Source organism: Heterocephalus glaber, unplaced genomic scaffold, assembly GCF_053883595.1.
Source record: "Heterocephalus glaber isolate CG9 unplaced genomic scaffold, H.glaber_assembly_v1.0 deba00001670, whole genome shotgun sequence".
Lineage (NCBI taxonomy): Eukaryota > Metazoa > Chordata > Mammalia > Rodentia > Bathyergidae > Heterocephalus > Heterocephalus glaber.
In genome coordinates, this window is record NW_028258408.1 from 37078 (window position 1) to 56031 (window position 18954).

The 18954-nt window shown below is 55.2% G+C and overlaps 2 protein-coding genes across 3 annotated transcripts; one reads left to right on the top strand and one right to left on the bottom strand.

Moving 5' to 3' along the window:
• Window positions 1-4280: 4280 nt before the first annotated feature.
• Window positions 4281-8682, bottom strand: LOC147822221 (uncharacterized). Of its 2 annotated transcripts, none has more exons than XR_015445935.1 (4): window positions 8638-8682; window positions 6142-7486; window positions 4651-4901; window positions 4281-4472 (listed from the first exon to the last, which is right to left on the bottom strand). XR_015445935.1 is itself a non-coding variant. In XM_087197483.1 (4 exons), the coding sequence occupies exons 2-4, from the start codon at window positions 6745-6747 to the stop codon at window positions 4400-4402; spliced, it is 744 nt and encodes a 247-aa protein (XP_087053609.1). In that variant the 5' UTR covers window positions 6748-7486; window positions 8638-8682; the 3' UTR covers window positions 4281-4399. The 2 variants fall into 2 exon arrangements, 1 of the variants encoding a protein (XP_087053609.1); XM_087197483.1 differs by having other exon boundaries at window positions 4281-4455; window positions 4820-4901.
• A 331-nt stretch (window positions 8683-9013) lies between these two features.
• On the top strand, window positions 9014-10447 carry LOC147822222 (interferon lambda-2-like). The gene is made up of 6 exons (XM_087197480.1): window positions 9014-9023; window positions 9121-9302; window positions 9604-9681; window positions 9942-10085; window positions 10180-10266; window positions 10349-10447. The coding sequence occupies exons 1-6, from the start codon at window positions 9014-9016 to the stop codon at window positions 10445-10447; spliced, it is 600 nt and encodes a 199-aa protein (XP_087053606.1).
• The last annotated feature ends 8507 nt before the right edge of the window (window positions 10448-18954 follow it).

Here is an 18954-nt window from a genome sequence, read left to right on the forward strand (position 1 = left end):
AACACATAGTTTGCTTGGGAAAGATAGCTGGGCCCAAGCCATCCCTGGCACAGGAACGCTGCAGGTAATTTCCCTAATTCCACAGAGCCTGGGGCCAGCGCGGACGTTTGGAAAGGGCAATCCCCAGGACAGGGAAGCCCGGTTGCACACTGTTTTCTCATTCAGGCCCATAAAAGCCACCATGGCTGGGGCGGGTACCACTGCCCAAGGTGGACAGCACTCTGCACACCTCCTCGGGGACGGTGGAGGCCAGGCCCCGTGGCAGCGCGACTCACCCAGGGGCCACCGCAGGTGAGCAGTGGGGGAAGTAGCTGGAGGAAAGCGGGTAGCCCGGACCGTGGGGAGCCATGTCCCTGTGCACCCAAGCATCAGTCCTCTGGGAGAGGAAGGAGAAGCGGCACTGACCCGGACAGGCCCTGTCCCTGACTCCCTGACTTCCTTGCTGCCTGAAGGAACAGAGATGCAGCCCAGTGGCAGAGCCGCAGTGGCCGCAGTGGCCGCAGGGCTGTGGGTCATGTGCATGCTGGTCATGGCTGAGAACCTCAGGGTGGCTGAAGACCGAGGCATGGTGGCTCCCAGGCACTGCCTGCTGTCACACTACCACTCCCTGGAGCCCAGGGCACTGGCAGCAGTCAAGGCGCTGAGGGACAGCTATGTGAGTGAGCCCCCGCCCCCCTGGCACGGCGAGCCCAGCCCGGACCCGCCAGCTTTGGAGACACGGGGCCCTGTACTGAGGGACACTGTGTCCTCGGCCCGGAAGGCACAGCTCCTATCTCGGGCTCCCGAGTTCTGTGTCCCTTTAGAAGCACGAAGCCGGCTGTGTGCCAGGGAGGAGAGGGCCCCGCAGGGGACCCAGCTCCGTGTTGGGGCGCAGGGTTTGGCCCAAGGATGGCAGGGTGCAGGTCAGCGCCAGCTCGCGCCTTCCCAGAGGCGCTGGCGCAGACAGCGCGCAAGACGGTCGGCGGCCATCGGGGCTCGTCCGGGCAGGGCTGGAGGCCGCCCCAGGGCCCCGGGAGGAGCCCCCGCCTCACCCGCGCTTGTGCCACAGGAGGAAGAGAGGCCGAGCTGGAGGCCGCGCAACTACTCGGTGCGCGCTCCGAAGGATCCGCCGCGGCCCTCGGTGAGGCCGCGCCCGGTGGGAGGGGCGGGCCGGCGCCAGCCAGCCAGCTAACTGCTGTCGGGTCCCACAGTCCTGCGCTGGCCTCCGCCGCGTGGCCCGGAGCATCGCGGACGCCCAGGCGGTGCTGAGCAGCCTGCGCAGCCCCGAGCGCTTCCCGGGCACCGGCCCGACCCTCGAGCTGCTGGCGGCCGCGGGCGGGGACGTGGAGGCCTGCGTGAGTGAAACCGTGCCCTGGCCGCTGAGGCCCCCGGGGCCCGCGCGCCTGGCGCATCTGAGCGCCCAAGGCAGGAACCCGGCCGCGCCAGACTCCTGTCCTCCGGGCCGCAGAGAGCCGGGTTTGGGCGGGGGGCCGCCCTGGGCGGGACGCTGCGGCCTTGGACTCCTCCTTGATCCGGATCCCCCCTCCAGCTGCAGCTGATCCGGCCAGGCTCCTGGAGGAGGTCCCCGCGACCGACCGCGAAGGAGGCGACCCAAGCTGCCAAGGGCGCTGAGTGCCATGCCGGGGCACAGGCTCGGGCAGCAGGACACCCCGGGGGAGGGGGCGGGATGGGACAGAGCACGGGGCTCGAACACCGGAGGGCAGTTTCTGGGCCAGGCGAAGCCTGACTCGGCCTCCTGCCCGTGTTCCAGGACTCGCCTCGCTGCCACGAAACCACTGTCTTCTTCAACCTCCTGCGCCTGCTCACGCGGGACCGCAGGCTGGTGGCGACCTCTGGGCCCTGCATCTGACAGCTGTCGGGCTCCCCAGGACTCACACACTCCACTACAGCAATTGGCTGCAGCTCACGGGATGGGCGTGTCGCTCAGCCAATGGACACTGAGGCGCGAGAGACTCTCTGTCACCATTGGCCAGACCTCCGTGCACCTGCGCTGGACACAGGAAGCACGCGAACTTTTCCAGAACCAGAGACCTCAGTGCCAGGGAAGCAGCGCTGCTTGCCTGGGCTGAGTTGCGCGAAGCTGGGCCAGGATGCGCGTGGAGAAAGCGACTGGAGCTCTGGGCGCAACCGTGGCTGACTCCGCCTCGTGAAGATCAGTCCCAGCTTCTGGGATTACCGGGAATCTCGCCCCTCAGCTGCTGGTCCCAAGCCGCGATGTGAACTGTCCCGTACTCCTCTGAGATTCTGTGAAGCTGTCGCTTTGGGTCTCCAGCAGAGGCGCCCATTTCCTTGGTTCTGACTTTCTTTTCTTTTTGGTGTGGGGCAGGGTCTCCCTGTGTAGTTCAGGCTGGCCTGGAACTCACGGCAATCCTCTTGCCTCAGCCTCCCCCGAGTGCTGGCGCTACAGGCGAGCACCACGACACCTGGCCTTCCTACGGGCCGTGGTAGTGCAAGGCCGAAAGAGCCTTCTGTTGCTGTCATCTGTGGATACTGTTACACGTGTGTTGCTCGCATTTGTGAAAATCCCGTGGGCATTTCCTCTTCTGCCTGCTGGTGTTAATTTATTACAGCGATTGAACACTGTCTCGTTTGTCCTGGTTGTTTTCCCTAGAATCATTTTGAGGTGCACTCTACAACAAAAAGGGCCCGGCTGGCAAATCGGTGATGTCATTGATCAGAGTGTAACTGTGCAAGTGGCTTCTCCCAGAGCCTCACTATCCTCCTCAATGAGACGAGGGTGCTCTCCTCCCTCCTGCATAAATGGGCCATTGTATTGTTCCTTTGCATCCAAACATGTGGGTGGCAATCTCTGGAGCTCACTGCACACCTAGCTCCCAAGGCCCCAAGGTCCCGCAGGTCAGAACTAGGATGAAATCTGCTCTTCTTTTGCTCCAGAGCCCGAGTTCTTCCTTAAGTGAACTTGCCCTCTAAGAGGAACAGGGTGGGAGGAGGAGCGCAGTGGTAAAGCACACACTGAGAATGCGCAAGGCCTGTGAAAGTCACCAGCAACACACGTGCGCGTGCACACACACACACGGAGGAGGTGTGAGTGTGACTTGCAGCCTGTGACACTGCACAACCACAATGGTGCAAAGGCTCCTACAACCAGCATTGAGGCCCTGCCTTGGAAAGAGGCTGGACAATGCACTGGACAGTGAGGTGGGCCGATCCCGCCCTTCCTTAGGAAATATTTTTAGGAATCAGAGCTCCAAGAGACTGAAAGTGTGCGTCCCTCCCAGACATTATCAGTGGGGAAAAGAAGAGAGTTGGAGTGGGAAGCTCCAAGAACAATGGCTTCAGGATTCGCTCCCTACAAAGCTCTATCCCATTACCGCGTACACTATATGCCATGAGGCTGGAGCTGAAAACTCCTTGTTAAATGATGAAGACCTTAGTTGCAAATTAGCCTGGTTCATTGAGACCCTTGGTGTGACTGCAATTCCAGAGCAGAGCCTCATTCTCCTGGGTCCTCAGTGTCTTAGACAATTAAGGGAGATCTGTGGTGGATGGGCCACCTCCCCAGGAGTCCTCTCAGGGGCAGATGGGAAGGGTGGACAGACTCTCACTCTCAATCTTGGGGTTTCCCCCCTTCAGCCCCTCCCAAGGCAGCCTACTTTCTGGGCCGCATTCCCACCCCACCCAGCCCTCTGGGAAGGTTCTGATTCTCAGGAAACAGGTGGGCTCTGGGGGGCACCTTCCTCCCTCCCTGCCTATGCCATCTTGCACTTCAGGCCCCTATCCAGCTCTGCATCCCAGACCTAGCTGTCCCAATCCTTCCCTATGTGCTGAAACTGCCTCAGTGCTGAGGGTTCCTCACTGAACTCGCTTCCAGCCAGGTGAATCTGATTCCCTGGGCAGTCTTCTCCCTTCCTCCTGCTCACCTGGTCATCGCACTGCCCCCTCTGGGCTTCTCCAGCCCGGGGCACAGCTAGTGGCCAGTGAATACGTCAGGCTGAGTCTTAAGTTTACACACATCACCTGGGACTGTCCCTCAGTCTAGGATAAAAGGAGCACCATGGGACTGAGGCAGGAGAGGCATTGTGGACACAGCTGGACACCGAGAGACACCTTGTCACAGAGGAGCAGGCCGAGATCCACACGGGAGACTGAGGCTCAAGGCTCCAAGAACGGCTGAGGTAGACACCAGAGCTGGCAGCCTCCAGTGCACATTGGGTCTCCACCTGCGACAGAGAAGGGAGAGCAGGATGAAGCCAGGTGAGAAGCACAGCCTGGTCCATGAGGGTCCCCTCCCCATGGCCCTTCAGCCCTGGGCTCCCGACGTCACCTTCCTTGCTGTCCCTCTGTGACACAGACCCCGCTGGAGGTTGCGTGCTGCTGCTGCTGCTGCTGCTGTGCACTGTACAGACCAGGTCAGGGGAAGTTCCTGTCCCCAGACCCCTCAGTGTCTCCCCGGATGCAAGGGGCTGCCACGTGGCCCAGTTGCAATCTCTGTCCCTAGAAGAGAGGCAGGCCTTCAAGACAGCCAAGGAAGCATTGGTGAGTCTCCCCTCTGCCCCTTCTGTGAGCTGCACTCCATCCCGCCCCCCATGTGTTATCAGGTCTAAGAGGGGAACCTTGACCTCCCTGTGCTGGCTAAGCTCAAACTTCGCCAGACAGGTTTAACCTCCACCCTCCGTGTGGTAGGCTCACCTCCATTCTGACTCCTGTGCACCTTCTCGTGCTCTTAGTGCACTGGGTCAACTATGTCCTCGGCAGTGGAGGTGGCTCAGCCATCCCCTAGAATCAAACCTGCCACCTTGGTACATGAACCATCCTCCAACCCCACCGCACTGTCCCCACACCCTCCTGGGGAGCTAACCTGTGTCCTTGTTGTCTAGGAAGAGCGGCGCCTGCTGAAGGACTCCACCTGCAACTCGGGGCTCTTCTTCAGGGCCTGGGACCTGGGGAAGCTTCAAGTGAGTGGAGATCAGGCCCAGCCAGCGCTCAGTCGGGCCCAGACATCGGCCTTGTATTTGGCCCACTGGCCTTCTCCTGTGTCCCTCTCCGTCCCTCTGCACAGGTTTCTATCAATTCTTCCCCATCCTGGCCCCTTATGTGGTTTTTCACTTGTGGCCCGACCCGTTCCCTTCTCCCAGTCCCCTGTGTCCTCCTCTCCTCTGTTCTCTGTCTCGAGGATCCCTCCCTGTGCCCATGTCCTTGACAGGTGTGGGAGCGCCCCATGGCCCTGCAGGCTGAGCTCTCCCTGACACTGAAGGTCTTGGCCTCGGTGACAGACCAGGCCCTGTGGGGCATCGTGAAGCAGCCGATTCACACTCTGCGTCACATCCACGCCCAGCTCCGGGCCTGTGTGAGTTCTCGGGCCGCTGTGCACCTCCTGGGCTCTGAACCCCGCCCCTCCCTGTGTGCCAGCCCCAGCTCACAGTGCCCTCTCTGCCCCCAGGTCCCAGCTCAGCCCAAAGCAGCCCACAGGCCCTGCAGCCACCGCCTGTCCCGATGGCTGCAGCGGCTCAACCAGGCCACCAAGAAGGTGAGGGACCAGGAGGTCCATGTCTCGGGCATCAGGGGACCAGGCCGTGGGCAGCCCCTGAGCCCTCTCTGTGTCCCCACAGGAGTCCCCTGGCTGCCTCCAGGCCTCTGTCATCTCCAACCTCTTCTTCCTGCTCACCCGGGACCTGAGATGTGTGGCCAGGCCAGACCTGTGTGCCTGAGCCCTCAGCCTGCCCTGCAACCTGCCATGGAAGCCTTCGTGTCATTTCTGCCTCAACCACTTGCCTTAACTTATTCCCACCCAGACACTACTTCTGTAATTTGTGTGTTGATGTCTCAAATTCATATCCAATTCAATGAAAACCTTCTGCAACTAAACAGTGAGGAAGAGGCCCTCGAGTGCCTCGTGTTTGTTCGTGTGGATTCCTTTTCACCAACTCCATAAAGCCTTAGGGCAGATGCATGCTGTCACATGTCCAGTGTCCATAGCCCTGCACGTCTGGCTATTGGGCGGGGTGTGCGGTTCAGGCTCCTTTGCTCATGAGCCAGTACGAGCTAGCAGCTACAGCGACCTGGTCATGGGCCTGTTTAGGGAAGGGCTGAGGACCACTAGGGGACACACTTGCTGTGACATCTTGGGTTCATTTCTCCTAGGGACCCCGGTTATCCTGTGATATGGGAGGGAAAACTGACCAGGTGTGGAGGCTTCGAGGGCGGCCGGGACTCTTGCTGGCACCCGGCCTCACCCTGGACCAGGCGGCCTGGATTCCTCGGTATGGGATGCAGACACGGCTTCTCGCTGCCCTGCCCCTCATGTCTGGAGCTCCCTGCTCTTCTCTCGGTCTCCACTGCTGTGTGTAGGTCAGGCTCACCGGTGGCCGAGGCTATCGCACTGTTCCCTGCTGGCATTTGCCTCCACTGCTTACGGAACTTATGTTTGCACCTTGCCTCTCCTCTCTCCAGCTCCTGGGGCCCATTGCTGTCCGGAGTCCAGCTCACACCAGCATCCTGGGCCTTCAGCCCCGGCCCACGCAGGGAGCCGAGCTGCAGCGTCCGGATGACCCACTCTCCTGGCCCACTCTTCCTTTCTCTGGATACACAATTAGTCTTCCAGCTTCTCCATGGTCCATGTAGCCGAGGTGTCCAGCCCCAGGTCATGCATGAGCCCAGGCTTCCCCGTCCTCTGAGCGGCTTCCCAGCAATCTCCTGCTGTTTTGGGCCCAGGCTGTACAGGCTCTCATGGTTTCTGTGCACGCGAGCCCATCTGCGCGGGTCCTCGCTGGGGTTGCCATCCTCCATGATGGGAGAGTATTCCCACCTCGATCAACTCTCCCTTCCCACAGTCATGAGTGCGTTATGTCCCCCCCAACACTGAAGCAAAGACGTGTGGAGGTCCCAGCCCCCTAGCGGGGAATGTGCCCTCAGGGGACTCAGTCTTCACAGACGCAGTCAGGGTTGAGGCCATCCGGGGGGGCCCTAGTTCAGCCTGCCCAGAGTCCTTCCCAGATAGGGAAAGCCGCACGTGGGGAGACCACGGGCAGAGTGTGCAGCTTCAGCTATGGGTCAAGAGGCTCTGAAGGCCCCACAAGTCACCAGATGCTGGGAAGAGCCGAGGACAGAATCTCTGCTCCTGGTTTCAGAGGGAGACAGCTCCAACGATGCCTTGACTCTCGGCTTCCAGCCCCAGAACTGTGAGATAATAAATAAGTTTGCTTTTAAGGCCCCAGCTTGGATACCTGTGGGCCTGTAACCTTCAGAGTAATGCAACCACCTCATCTCTGCCGACCTTTGATCCAGCACCTTCAGGGTCCTGTCCTTCCACTCCTCGTGTCTTCAGACCCCGACGGAACAATTTGTCGGGGCATGGCACACCCCAGGGTCCATCGTCCTGCCTCCCATGGCAGATGCAGCCCATCGTCAGTTTGGTGTGGTGGAAATGTGCTCCATACTTGAGTGATCCTTGGGGTGGACATTGTTGTGGGAGACTGCAAAATGGCCCTCCAAAGCGCTCCAGGAATGAGGATGGTGGAAATATTCCCTTATTTGCAAAAAAAAAAAAAAAGGTTTGATCATGTGATTCAGCCAAGGATGATGCCAGGGAGGTTTTCCTGGGTCTCCAAGGTGAGCCCAGTGCCATTTCAGGGGTCCTTATACACGGAGGCAGAGGGGGACACGACCTCAGCCAGAGTGTGATGGGGAGAAGGGGCCAGGAGGGGCCTGAAGATGGAGTGAAGACACCCTCAGGGAAGGGCGTGGCAGGTTCTAGGGTGGGAGAGGCAAGGTAGGTGGCTCCCTTCAACCCCTGTGTGTGGGACCTGCTCACACCTGGATTTCAGGCTCCAGATGCTGGGCTTGGACTTGAGGCCTCCACAAATGTGAGAGAAAACATGGCTCAGTTTTCCTTGCGGGGAGCGTTTTGTTTTGACACAGGGTCTCCCTAAATTGGGAAGTTACCCAGATCAGGCTCACACGTCAAATGTTCCTGCCTCAGGCTCCCAGAGTGCTGGAATCTGAGGCCTGCACCACCATGATAGGTGCAGATACCCTCTCCATAGCACTCTACCCAATGCAAATTCCTTCCAGCTGTCTTGCTCCCCTTGCTTCATTCTACTTCCCTAGACAGGATACAAAGAGCCCGGTGAGGCTCCACCAACTTTGCCTGGTAAAACTCTCCACTGCACCACTGTGCAGATTTCTTTTGTTTTCCTGCTGCTCTCTCCTGAGGGCTTCAATGGCGTCTGCCACAAGGTTGGAGCTGCTGAAGCCTTGTGGCATGCATTAGGCACAAATCAGCCTGGGTCACCGAGGTCCTTGTCCTCACTTCAGCTCCTCCGCAGAGCCTCCTACTCCTGGGTCCCTCTCAGCATGGACAGCAAAGGAAGCTCTGGGGGCTCAGCCACCTCCCACCACCCCTCTCAGGAGCAAGGTGGGAGGGGAAGGGTGGGCAGCCGTGCCTCTCTCTTGGGGCTTCTGCTTCTGACTTTCCCCACCTTGCAGCCCCTTCTGGTGGCCCCTCCCAGGCCCACACCCAAGCTCTAGGCCTGAGGTAGCCCCCACCCCAAGGGACGCCCTGCACAAGGCCAGTCCTCTGTCCCTCTCTGCACTCCAGGCCTCCTGAGCCCCAACATGCTAGGTCCCACCCCTCGCAGAGCCCCTGCCCCAGATTCCAGCATTCCTTTCAGATCCCACCTGCAGTCCAGCTGCCCTGAGTCCGGGGCACTTTCTCTTTCCTTTACCTGCTCACCTGACTAGAGCCCCGCCCCCTCTGGGTTTCCCAGCTGGGGCTCCCCTAGCGGCAGTGTAAGGCTCTTTTTCTGTCTTCACTTTTCACACATCACCAGGGACTGCCCCTCAGTCCAGGATAAAAGCAGCACCATGGGACTGAGGCAGCAGTGACACTGTGGACACAGCTGGACACCGAGAGACACCTTGTCACAGAGCAGCAGGCCGAGATCCACACGGGAGACTGAGGCTCAAGGCTCCAAGAACGGCTGAGGTAGACACCAGAGCTGGCAGCCTCCAGTGCACATTGGGTCTCCACCTGCGACAGAGAAGGGAGAGCAGGATGAAGCCAGGTGAGAAGCACAGCCTGGTCCATGAGGGTCCCCTCCCCATGGCCCTTCAGCCCTGGGCTCCCGACGTCACCTTCCTTGCTGTCCCTCTGTGACACAGACCCCGCTGGAGGTTGCGTGCTGTTGCTGCTGCTGATGGCCATGGTGCTCACCAGGACAGGGGCAGTTCCTGTCTCCAGTGCCCTCAGTGTCTCCTCAGATGCGAGGCACTGCCACGTGGCCCAGTTCAAGTCTCTGTCCCCACTAGAGCTACAGGCTTTCAAGTCAGCCAAGGATGCCTTTGTGAGTCTCCCCTGCTCCCCCCTCTGTGAGCTGCACTCCAGCCCTCCCTGTGTGTGTCACCACCCCAAATGGACAGGAAGTGGACCTCAACCTCCCTGAGCTGGGCGCACCTCCGCCCTGACTGCTGTGCCCCTTGTCCTGCTCTTACTGCATCTGGCTGCCTGTGACTCCTGCAGGGGAGGCCCCTCTGCCATCCCCTGGGATGGAACCCGCCACCTTCCTACATGAACCATCCACCAAGCCCACTGCACTGGCCCCGCCTCGCCCTCCTGGGTAGGTCACCTGTGCCCTTGCTGTGCAGGAAGAGCGGCTCCTGCTGAAGGACTCCAGGTGCAGCTCGCGCCTCTTCCCCAGGGCCTGGGACCTGCGGCGGCTGCAGGTGAGTGGGGATCAGGCCCAGCCAATTGCCTCCTATCTGTTGCCCTCACCTTCTCCTTGTCCTGCCCTGCCCTGCCCAACCCTGGGGCTCCATCACCTGTTCCCCAACCTGACCATGGTGCTGGGTCCCACTCCCTCCTCCCCCAGTCTCACTTGTCTGCTGACCTGTCCCCGTCCTCTAAACCTCTCTGTCTTCCTCTCCTGTTGCCCTCCTCTGTTCTCTCTCCCAAGGACCCTCACCCGTGCCCATGTCCTTGCTAGGTGTGGGAGCGCGTGGTGGCCCTGCATGCTGAGCTCGCCCTGACACTGGAGGTGCTGGGCTCCGTGAGGGACCCAGCCCTGGAGGACGTCCTGGAGCAGCCCCTCCGCACGCTGCGTCACATCCACTCCCAGCTCCGGGCCTGTGTGAGTTCTCAGGCCGCTGTGCACCTCCTGGGCTCTGAACCCCGCCCCTCCCTGTGTGCCAGCCCCAGCTCACAGTGCCCTCTCTGCCCCCCAGGTCCCGGCTCAGCCCACAGCAGCCCCCAGGCCCCACAGCCACCTCCTGTCCCGATGGCTGCAGCGGCTCAACCAGGCCACCAAGAAGGTGAGGGACCAGGAGGTCCATGTCTCGGGCATCAGGGGACCAGGCCGTGGGCAGCCCCTGAGCCCTCTCTGTGTCCCCACAGGAGTCCCCTGGCTGCCTCCAGGCCTCTGTCACCTTCAACCTCTTCCGCCTGCTCACCCGGGACCTGAGATGTGTGGCCAGGCCAGACCTGTGTGCCTGAGCCCCCGGCCTGCCCTGCAACCTGCCATGGAAGCCTTCGGGTCATTTCTGCCTCAACCACTTGCCTTAACTTATTCCCACCCAGCCACTATTGATGTATTTATTTGTGTGTTGGATTCTCCAACTCACATCCAATTAAATGTTTATTTTTCTACCTTTTTAAACATTGTGCATGGGCCGGGGATTTAGCTCAGTGGTTTCACTGCCTGCTGCGCAAGCGCAAGGACCTGAGTTCGATCCCCAGTACCAAAAAACCCCCCAAAATAAAATAAACATTGTGCAAATGAACAATGAAGAAGAGCACCTTGTATCCTGACCCTTTGTACAGGTCGGTGTGACTTCCTCTGTTTGGGCCCATAACAGCCTAGGGCCCATGTGGCCCTCCCAGCCCTGGCGCCCTTCTCTCCCGGGCTGGGGCTCCGCATCAGGCAGTGGCAGCTCCTTCTCCCAGCTGCAGCCACAAACCCAAGGTTCAGCAGCTGGGCTCCTATGGGAGGAAGCTGCTTCCAAGTGGGTCTTGGCTGCTGCTCTCCGCTCCTGCTGCTCCAGCTCAGGTCCCTGTGTCCCTCTGCGGTGCAGACGTCCTTGCTCTCACAACCCCGCTTTTGTCCTTTTCCTGGACCCCCCTCTCAGAGCCTGCAGCAGCACGTCTTCCTTCTCCGCCAGACTGACCTGACCCTCCCCTGCGCCGTGTCTACTGCGGTGCCGCACCCATCGGAAGAGATCGAGGGCTCTCCATATCCCAGGACACTGTCCCTTCCTAAAGCCCACAAACCTTAATTACATCTGCAAGTCCCCGTGCCACAAGGTGTAAGACACGCGCTGCTCCCAGGGCTTGGGCTGGGATGACATCCTCGGGGGTGAAGGTTCAGCCCAGCACACTAAGTGACGGTCCATCTGATTGTGTGTCCGTGTACACAGGACTGCGTGTGTGGTTGGACATCTGACTGTGAGTCCTTCTTCATCTGTGATTTTGTTTCTGGCCCCTCTGAAGATGTGTGAGGGGATCAAGGGAAACTTCCCTCTTCAGCACACATTGCACATCCCTTCCCCCTCAACCTGAAGTTCTGCAGGATCACAGGGATCGTGTTTCGGGGTGACCTAGACCTCATGCTCCAGTGATCTGAGCCTCTTGGCAGCTTCTCCCTGAGACCCCAGGCTCTGGCTGTTCCCTTCCTAGTTATATTTTCATCACCCTGGGCGACACACTGACTGAAGATGTCCCCAACCATCCCCCTCCTGCTGGCCATGTTCTTCCCTCCCAAGGGCAGGAGCCCCTCCCCACCTGGTGACCAGGGACAGCTGTGCCTGCCACGGTGTCGGCTCCTCTCCCGTGGCAGAGGAACACAGCTACTGGGTAAGAATCAGATTCTCAGAGTCACTGGCATTCTTGCCTTGAGCATGGTGCAAAGGGCCTTCCTCTGGGCCCCAGGGCCTCTCCATCTGCACAGCCTCCTGTTGGGGAAGGAAGAACCAGTGTGTCAGGTGGGCGTTTCCATCCCACAGTCCGTTGCTGCTGGGTGCACTCGACCTGCTGATGTTCTGGGTCTAGTGTCTGGGGTGGTCACTGCTGTCACCTGGCCCTGCACTCCTCCCTCATGACCCAGCACCTGGCTGGCCTCTGCTGTGTGTTTTGTGTAGCTCCCTTGACCTTTTCCCATACCCCTTGGGCTGCACTGGGCTGCCCTCCTGAGTCTGTGTAAACTCCCAGGGCCTGGCCTTAATAGAGTGCTCTGCTTGGCAGGTTCTCTTGGGTCATTGGGTTCTTGTTTTAGAGCTGCTACACCACAGCCTGGCCTGCTGCTGGCTCCCACTCTGGCCTGGTCCAACGTCCACGGCTACGGCTTTGGAGTCTTCCTGACCATGGACCCTGCCATCTGTCTGGGCCTCTCCCTTGAGGATGGGAGTTATGAGTTGCAATAATTTAACTGGGGAGGGGGCTGCCATACCCCAGACCGCCAGATCCCTAAACACTTCACTCACGGGGCAAGCCACCAAGTCTTTAAAGGTGCTGTCTCCTGCCTTCTGGAGCTGGGGACTTCCAGCGTCCTTGCCACTTCTTCTTCGTGCCTGTGACTAGCAGTTGACATGGAGGAGTGGATCCCAGGGCTGTCCTGGAAAGGCCCCCATGGTGTTCTGGGGAGGCGATGTTCCAACAGAGGGCAGCACTGCTCACATAGGCCAGGTCCTGATTCTCCATGAGCACCTGGCCAGCCTCAGTCAGTGTGACCTGCTCCGACCTCCGGTTTTGCACAGTGATTGCCTGTGCAAGATCTATGGCCAGGTATCTCTCAGTGATAGGACCTGTGACATCCTCACATCTGTGCAGTTTGAGGCACTACTGTCTTCTATTGTCATGCATGTTGGGTTTTTTTCTTTTCTTTTCTCCTCCTTCTCCTTTCTTCTCCTCCTCCTCCTCTTCCTCCTCCTCCTCCTCCTCCTCTCTTTCTCTCTCCCTCTCCCCTTCTTTGTGGATGTTGCGTGATCCTGGAAATGGATCCCAGGGTCTCACACATGCTAGGTAAGTGCTCTCCCACTGAGCTATGCACAAGCCCTTTTTATTTTGAGACACACTTCCTAACTTCCCCAAGTTTGGCTGACCTCAAACTTGTGATCCTCCAGCCTCAGCATCCCAGAGTGCTTAGATTACAATGTATAGGACCAGGCTTTGTCTGGGTGGTTTTGGAAGGAGTAGGAGAGGGGAATTAACTGGGCATGTGATGTGCACCAGCAGCCCTATGTGCTTGAAGCTTGGAGAACCACACAAACACCTGCCATCCGGCATATGCCTGGAACATATGACTCCTTTTCCTATCACAGCTGAGGTGGCTTGGCCAGGCCAGTGGCTTCTACTTGGGCCTCCTGTGTTGTGGTAGCTGTGTGGCCCCATCAGGGCCAGGACTCCATTTACTGCCTGAGTTCAGATGGCACCAGAGGGACCTGAGCGGGCCTCTGTATCCCCAGCATCCGTGTTAGCTAAGGTCTGATGTCCACTGATTTCTAAAGGGCCTCTGGGCAGTTTCCCTTGGGCAGTGATGGCCAGTTATTTTTTCACAACCACTGTCTCAGAAGAAAAGCTCTGATTTGCAGTACTTGCCATTTTCCATGGTGTAAACCCACCCCATGGCCAATTTCTAGCTGCCAGTGTGATGTCTCTATGCACAGAATTTGGAAGACTACAAAATAACACATCAGCAGGGCACAGTTTTGTTTTTTTAAATTATTATTCACTAAGTTTATTGGTACATTTTAGGTATACAATATGATGACATTCATCATTGGGAATTTGTGCCTTTACATGCTACGTCTTGGTTCTTATTTTTTCCCCATTCTCCTGCCCTCCCTTCAACCCCTCTACCCCTCCCTATTTACAAAGACTTTGTTTCTGTTTTCTCCTTTGCTCATATTTTTTCCTTTCCCTTCTTTCCTTTCCCCTACTCTTCCCACTTCCCCTTCCTCTTTAGACCTTTTCTTCCTGTTTCACATTCTCTGTTATACATTGTGATCCTTATTTACACTTTCAGTTTCTCACACCAAAATGTACACACAATAGTCCTAGTTTTCATTTCCTAGGGATATGGTAACAATGTAGTACAGGAAATGTAGAAGTGGGAGACAATAGCTAAGTTTGGTTTTTAAGCCCTAGGTTGGGTTTCTGTGGCCCTGTAAGCCTAGGTGTCAACGTAACAACCTCGCCTCTGTCCACCTTTGCTGGAGCACACTCAGGGTCCTGTCCTTCCACTCCTGATGGCCCCAGACCCTGATGACACAATTTGTCACGCCATGGCACACCCCAGTGTCGATTGTGCTGCTTCCCGTGGCAGATGCAGCCCGTCCTCAGTTCGGTGTCTCGGGAATGTCCTCTTCATTTGAATGGTCCTCGAGGTGGACGTTGTTGTGGAAGGCTGACAAGAAGGGAGGCTTCACGTCAGTGACTATTTCAGAGGTTTCAGTCCATGGCCACTTGGCCCGGTTGCCTTCAGGCCTGTAGCAGAGGTGCTTGTGGGGGAAAAGCTGCTGGCCTCACAGTGGCCAGGCCCGACCAGAACCGTGAGGAGGGGCCAGACTTCCTGGATGCCCTGGAGCACAACCCTGAGGACCCAACCTCCTACCCGGCCATCTGCGAAAAGCTCCACCGCTTCCTAAGAACAACATTGGCTCAGAGCTAAGCCTTCAACCCCTGAGCTTATAGGAGACCTTTCAGATCCAACCCCAACAAGCAGTGTCTGCCTGTCCACTGCGAAGCTCCAGTTCCAGGTCCATCCCAGGTGCCAGCCCCTCCCAGGCCTGGCCATGCCCTTCCCATGTGTTCCCATGCTCATTTATTTCTCTAAAATTTGCAAGACAAAATGTTTCTCCATCCTGTTTCTTGCAAGGAGCCTCTACATTGCAGAAGTGAGGGACAAGCCCACTTGTCCTGCCTCTGCACGCAGGTGTCCAAGGCTGGGCAGAGACTGCAGAGCCCAAAACAGAGAAGCCAAAGCCACAGAGTGGATTTCCTCACCATGTCCTTGCCCAAGTTTTGCGGCCTGGTTGGCAGGGAACCACTCAGTCACCAAGCCCCCCCTGCTCTATACAGCCTTGGCTCTGGGGCCAGGTGTTCACACCCCCCTCCCTCGAGGGCCTCTTGGGGGCCCTGCAAAGCCCCTGCATCCTTCTGAGCACCAGAGAGGGTCCCTGGGACAGAGCAATCCAATTGTCGTTAGAAGGCAGTGATCAAAATATTTCCCCCGGGATGTGGTAATTTCGCTGCTTCTCCATTAGTGCATTAAGTGAGACGTCACCCGTGGCAGCTTTAATAACTACTGTAACTGAGAGGTGCAGAGGAGCAGAAAGTAGATTACAGTTCTCTATCGCGGAAAGAGCACAACAGGAAGTGACTGGCGGGCCTTTGGGTGACATCCCAAGGTTGGTTGACACTGTGCTGCGTGTTGCCCTCATTGTAACAGATGTGGGATCGCCTGAATAATGGCCTCGCAGATGTTCCTAGTGCCTGGGCCCTGTGGGTTTGTCACTTTTGCTGGCAGAAGGGACCCGGGGATGGACTGAGGTATGAGTGGGAGGGCAGGGTCCTGGGGTGACCCAGTGGCCCCTGTGCTGTCAAAGGGCCTCATGGAGGAGGTGGGGACAGCATCAGTGCTGGGGGATAGGACAGGGGCAGTGGGAGACTGGAGTGACTGAGGAAGAGATGGGCCAAGGAGCGCAGCCTCAGGAGCGGGAGAGACACAGAGAGCTGTGGCCCTGGGCTCTGAGGATCCTGCACCGCTCACAGCTGGGTTTCAGATCTCTTCCCTGCAAACTGCTGCATTTTAAATTTGCAGTGGTGGTGGTGGTGAGGTTATTTTTCAAACTATATTTTGGATAATACAGGGGACATTGTTAAGTGTACAGATATACAGATCAGTAGTTTTAAGCACATTCACACTGTTGAGCAACCAATCCCCAGAACTTCTTTCCTCTTGCCAAACTGAATCTCCATACCCATTAAACCCAACTCCCATTCCTCTCCATCTCCCCTACAACCTCCAGTCACTTTCTTCTCTACGAGTTTGTCAACTGTATATACTGCCTATAAAACCACACAGTATTTGCCTCTTGTGACTGGTGTATTGCATTCAGCATTACCTCCTCAAGGCTCATTTATGTTACAGAATGTATTTCAATTTCCTTCCTTTTGAGAGCTGAATAATATCTCATTGTGTATATACATATGACATTGTGCTTATGTCTTCATTCTTCAGTGAAAAATGTAAGTTGTTTTAAGCCATTAAGTCTGCAGAGATTTGTAGCAGCAGCCATAAGAAAGGAATACTGTCAATATATGTCAAATATTGGAATGGAAGCTGGGTGTCATACCTCCTGCCTATAATCCTAGCACTTTGGGAGCCTGAGGCAGGAGGATGGCAACTTCAAGTCCAGCCTAGGCAACTTAGCAACTTCGTGAGACTTTGTCTCAAAATACAAAATAAAAAAGGGCTGGGGATTTAGCTTAGTGTAAAGGGCCTGCTTTATATTTCCTGGACCACAAAAAATAAAATAATAAAATAAAATGAAACAACTGACATATATAAACTCTACTCATGAGTTTAAATGTCATACATATTATATTCGAGTTTATATAGAATTCATTAATATATACTATATATCATCTATATATTTTATCACACATACTGCATATATTTTTTTTGAGACAGGGTCTTTTGCTGACCTTGAACTCACTATGTTGCCCAGGCTGGCCTCAAATTCATGGAAATCCTCCTGCTTAAACCTCTCAAGTTCTGTGCTACCATGCCCAGCTCATACATATATTTTTGAACAATTCTTGGCCCAGTACAAGTGTTAAAGAAATGTTACATGTCATCATCATCACTACCATCACCACCTGTCTGGAGTTTGAATCTTCATAGCCCTCTCCAGCTTAATGATTTCTCCAAACACTATGGACTAAGGACCCTTGGCCAGTCTCCCCCAGCATTTGTGGACTAGGAGAGAAAAGAAGCAGTGTCAGTAGGAAAAGAATAGAGACAGACACACTAATAGTGTCAGGTTATGGAGCAAACTAGATTAAAAAGTTTTTCAGAAAAATGCAAGTAAAACTTATTTCAACATTGTTGTCCAAGAAGACCATAGTGCTGAAAGATTTTGTCTTAATGGAAAATCCAGGCTGTTTATGTAAAAACCACAGTTGATATTTCAAATCTACAGAGCACTTGGATTAGGATAAGGATCAGCAGCAGATGCTAAAGCCTTTGTGTGTGTGTATATATATATATATATATATATATATATATATATATTTCTTTTTTTTGGTACTGGGGATCGAACTCAGGCCCTTGTGCTTGTGCAGCAGGTGGCGAAACCACTGAGCTAAATCCCCAGCAGCCTTTGGGTATAAAGTTAAGTTTTGGGGGAACAAGATAGTCACACAATCACCAGTGTCATCCCACAGGTGGCATTTTATCTATTCATTCATTTACTTACTTATTTTTTATTTATTTACTTATTGTGGTACACAGGACTGAACCCAGGGCCTTTGTTCTGAACTACATCCCCAGCCTTTTTAAAATTTTGAGACAGGCTCTCCCTAAGTTAGTAAGTTGCCATCCTCCTGCCTCAGCCTCCAAGAGTATAGGTGACTTGGGCCTGGGGATTTAGCTCAGTGGTTCTGCCGCCTGCCTGACAAGCTCAAGGTCCCAAGTTCAATCCCCAGTACCAAAAAAAAAAAGAGTATAGGTGATGTGTTAATTAAAAGGAAGGACAGAAACTTTTACAGTGGAGAAACTGAGCAGAGTGCAGCTTAACCTAATCACCAAAAAGGGCAGAAACCAGCAAGCCGCTCCTGCTGATGTGATACGCTGAGGGCAGCACCGCCTCTGAGACATTCTTAGGAGGATGTTTACTCTGAATTCCAATCAGGAAGAGAGAATAGGTAAATCCAAGCAAAATATTCTGTAGAACAACTACCTTGGACTCTTCAAAAATGTCAAATTCAGCGAAGAATAAACAAAACAAAAAGGCTGGGAAGAAACTTCAGACCAAAGGAGAGAAAGAAAAATAACATTGACATCTAACCACAAGGTCCTTGGTAGGTTCAGATCCTGGAGATTAGATATAGATGTAGATATAGATGAGACAGAGACAGAGATATAGAGATGTATAGATATAGATTTAATTGAAAAACAATAGTTATATATATTTATGGTGTGTGCAATATAATGTTTTAGAATGGATACATTGTGGAATGGCTAATTTAAACCAATTAACATGCATTGCTTCACATTCTTAATGCTTTTTTCATGGTGAGAACACTTCAAAGCCAGTCTCCTGGCCACTTTCAAGTATGCAATATGTTGTTAGGTCTTATTCCTCCTCTGTGCTGGCTAGCTTTCCATTATTGCAACAAAGAGCCTCAGATAATCAGTTGGAAAAGAGGAAAGGTGAGCTGGGGTTGTAGCTCAGTGGTAGAGTCAGCATGCATGAGTCTGTGAGTTCAATCCCTAGCACTGTAAAAAAGAAAAAGAAAAAGAAAAAAGAAGAGGAAGGACTTACTTTGGTTCATGGTTTTAAAGGTCCCAGTCCCTGATCAGTTGGCCCTCTTGCCTTGGACCTGTGGACAGGCATCATATCATGGCAGGGAAAGCATGGTGAAGCAAACTTGTCACCGTATGTTGGCCAGAAAGTAAGGAGCAGGAGAGATAGGAAAAACCCCAAGTCCCAATACCCCTCAAAAGCACACCCTCATGCAACCTGAAAGACTCCCCACCAGGTCCTATCTCTTAGAGCATCCACCTCCACCCAATAGCACCACCAGCTGGAGACTAATCTTGCAACATGTAGGGCTTGAGGGACATTTCACATCTAAACCACACTGTCCTAGGCTGGGAATTTAGCTCAGTGGTGCTGCACCTGTCTCACAAGCACAAGGTCCTGAGTTCAATCCCCAGTACTGCAAATAAATAAATAAATAAATTGTCCTATCTCGCTAACATTTGTGTCCTTTGAATAACA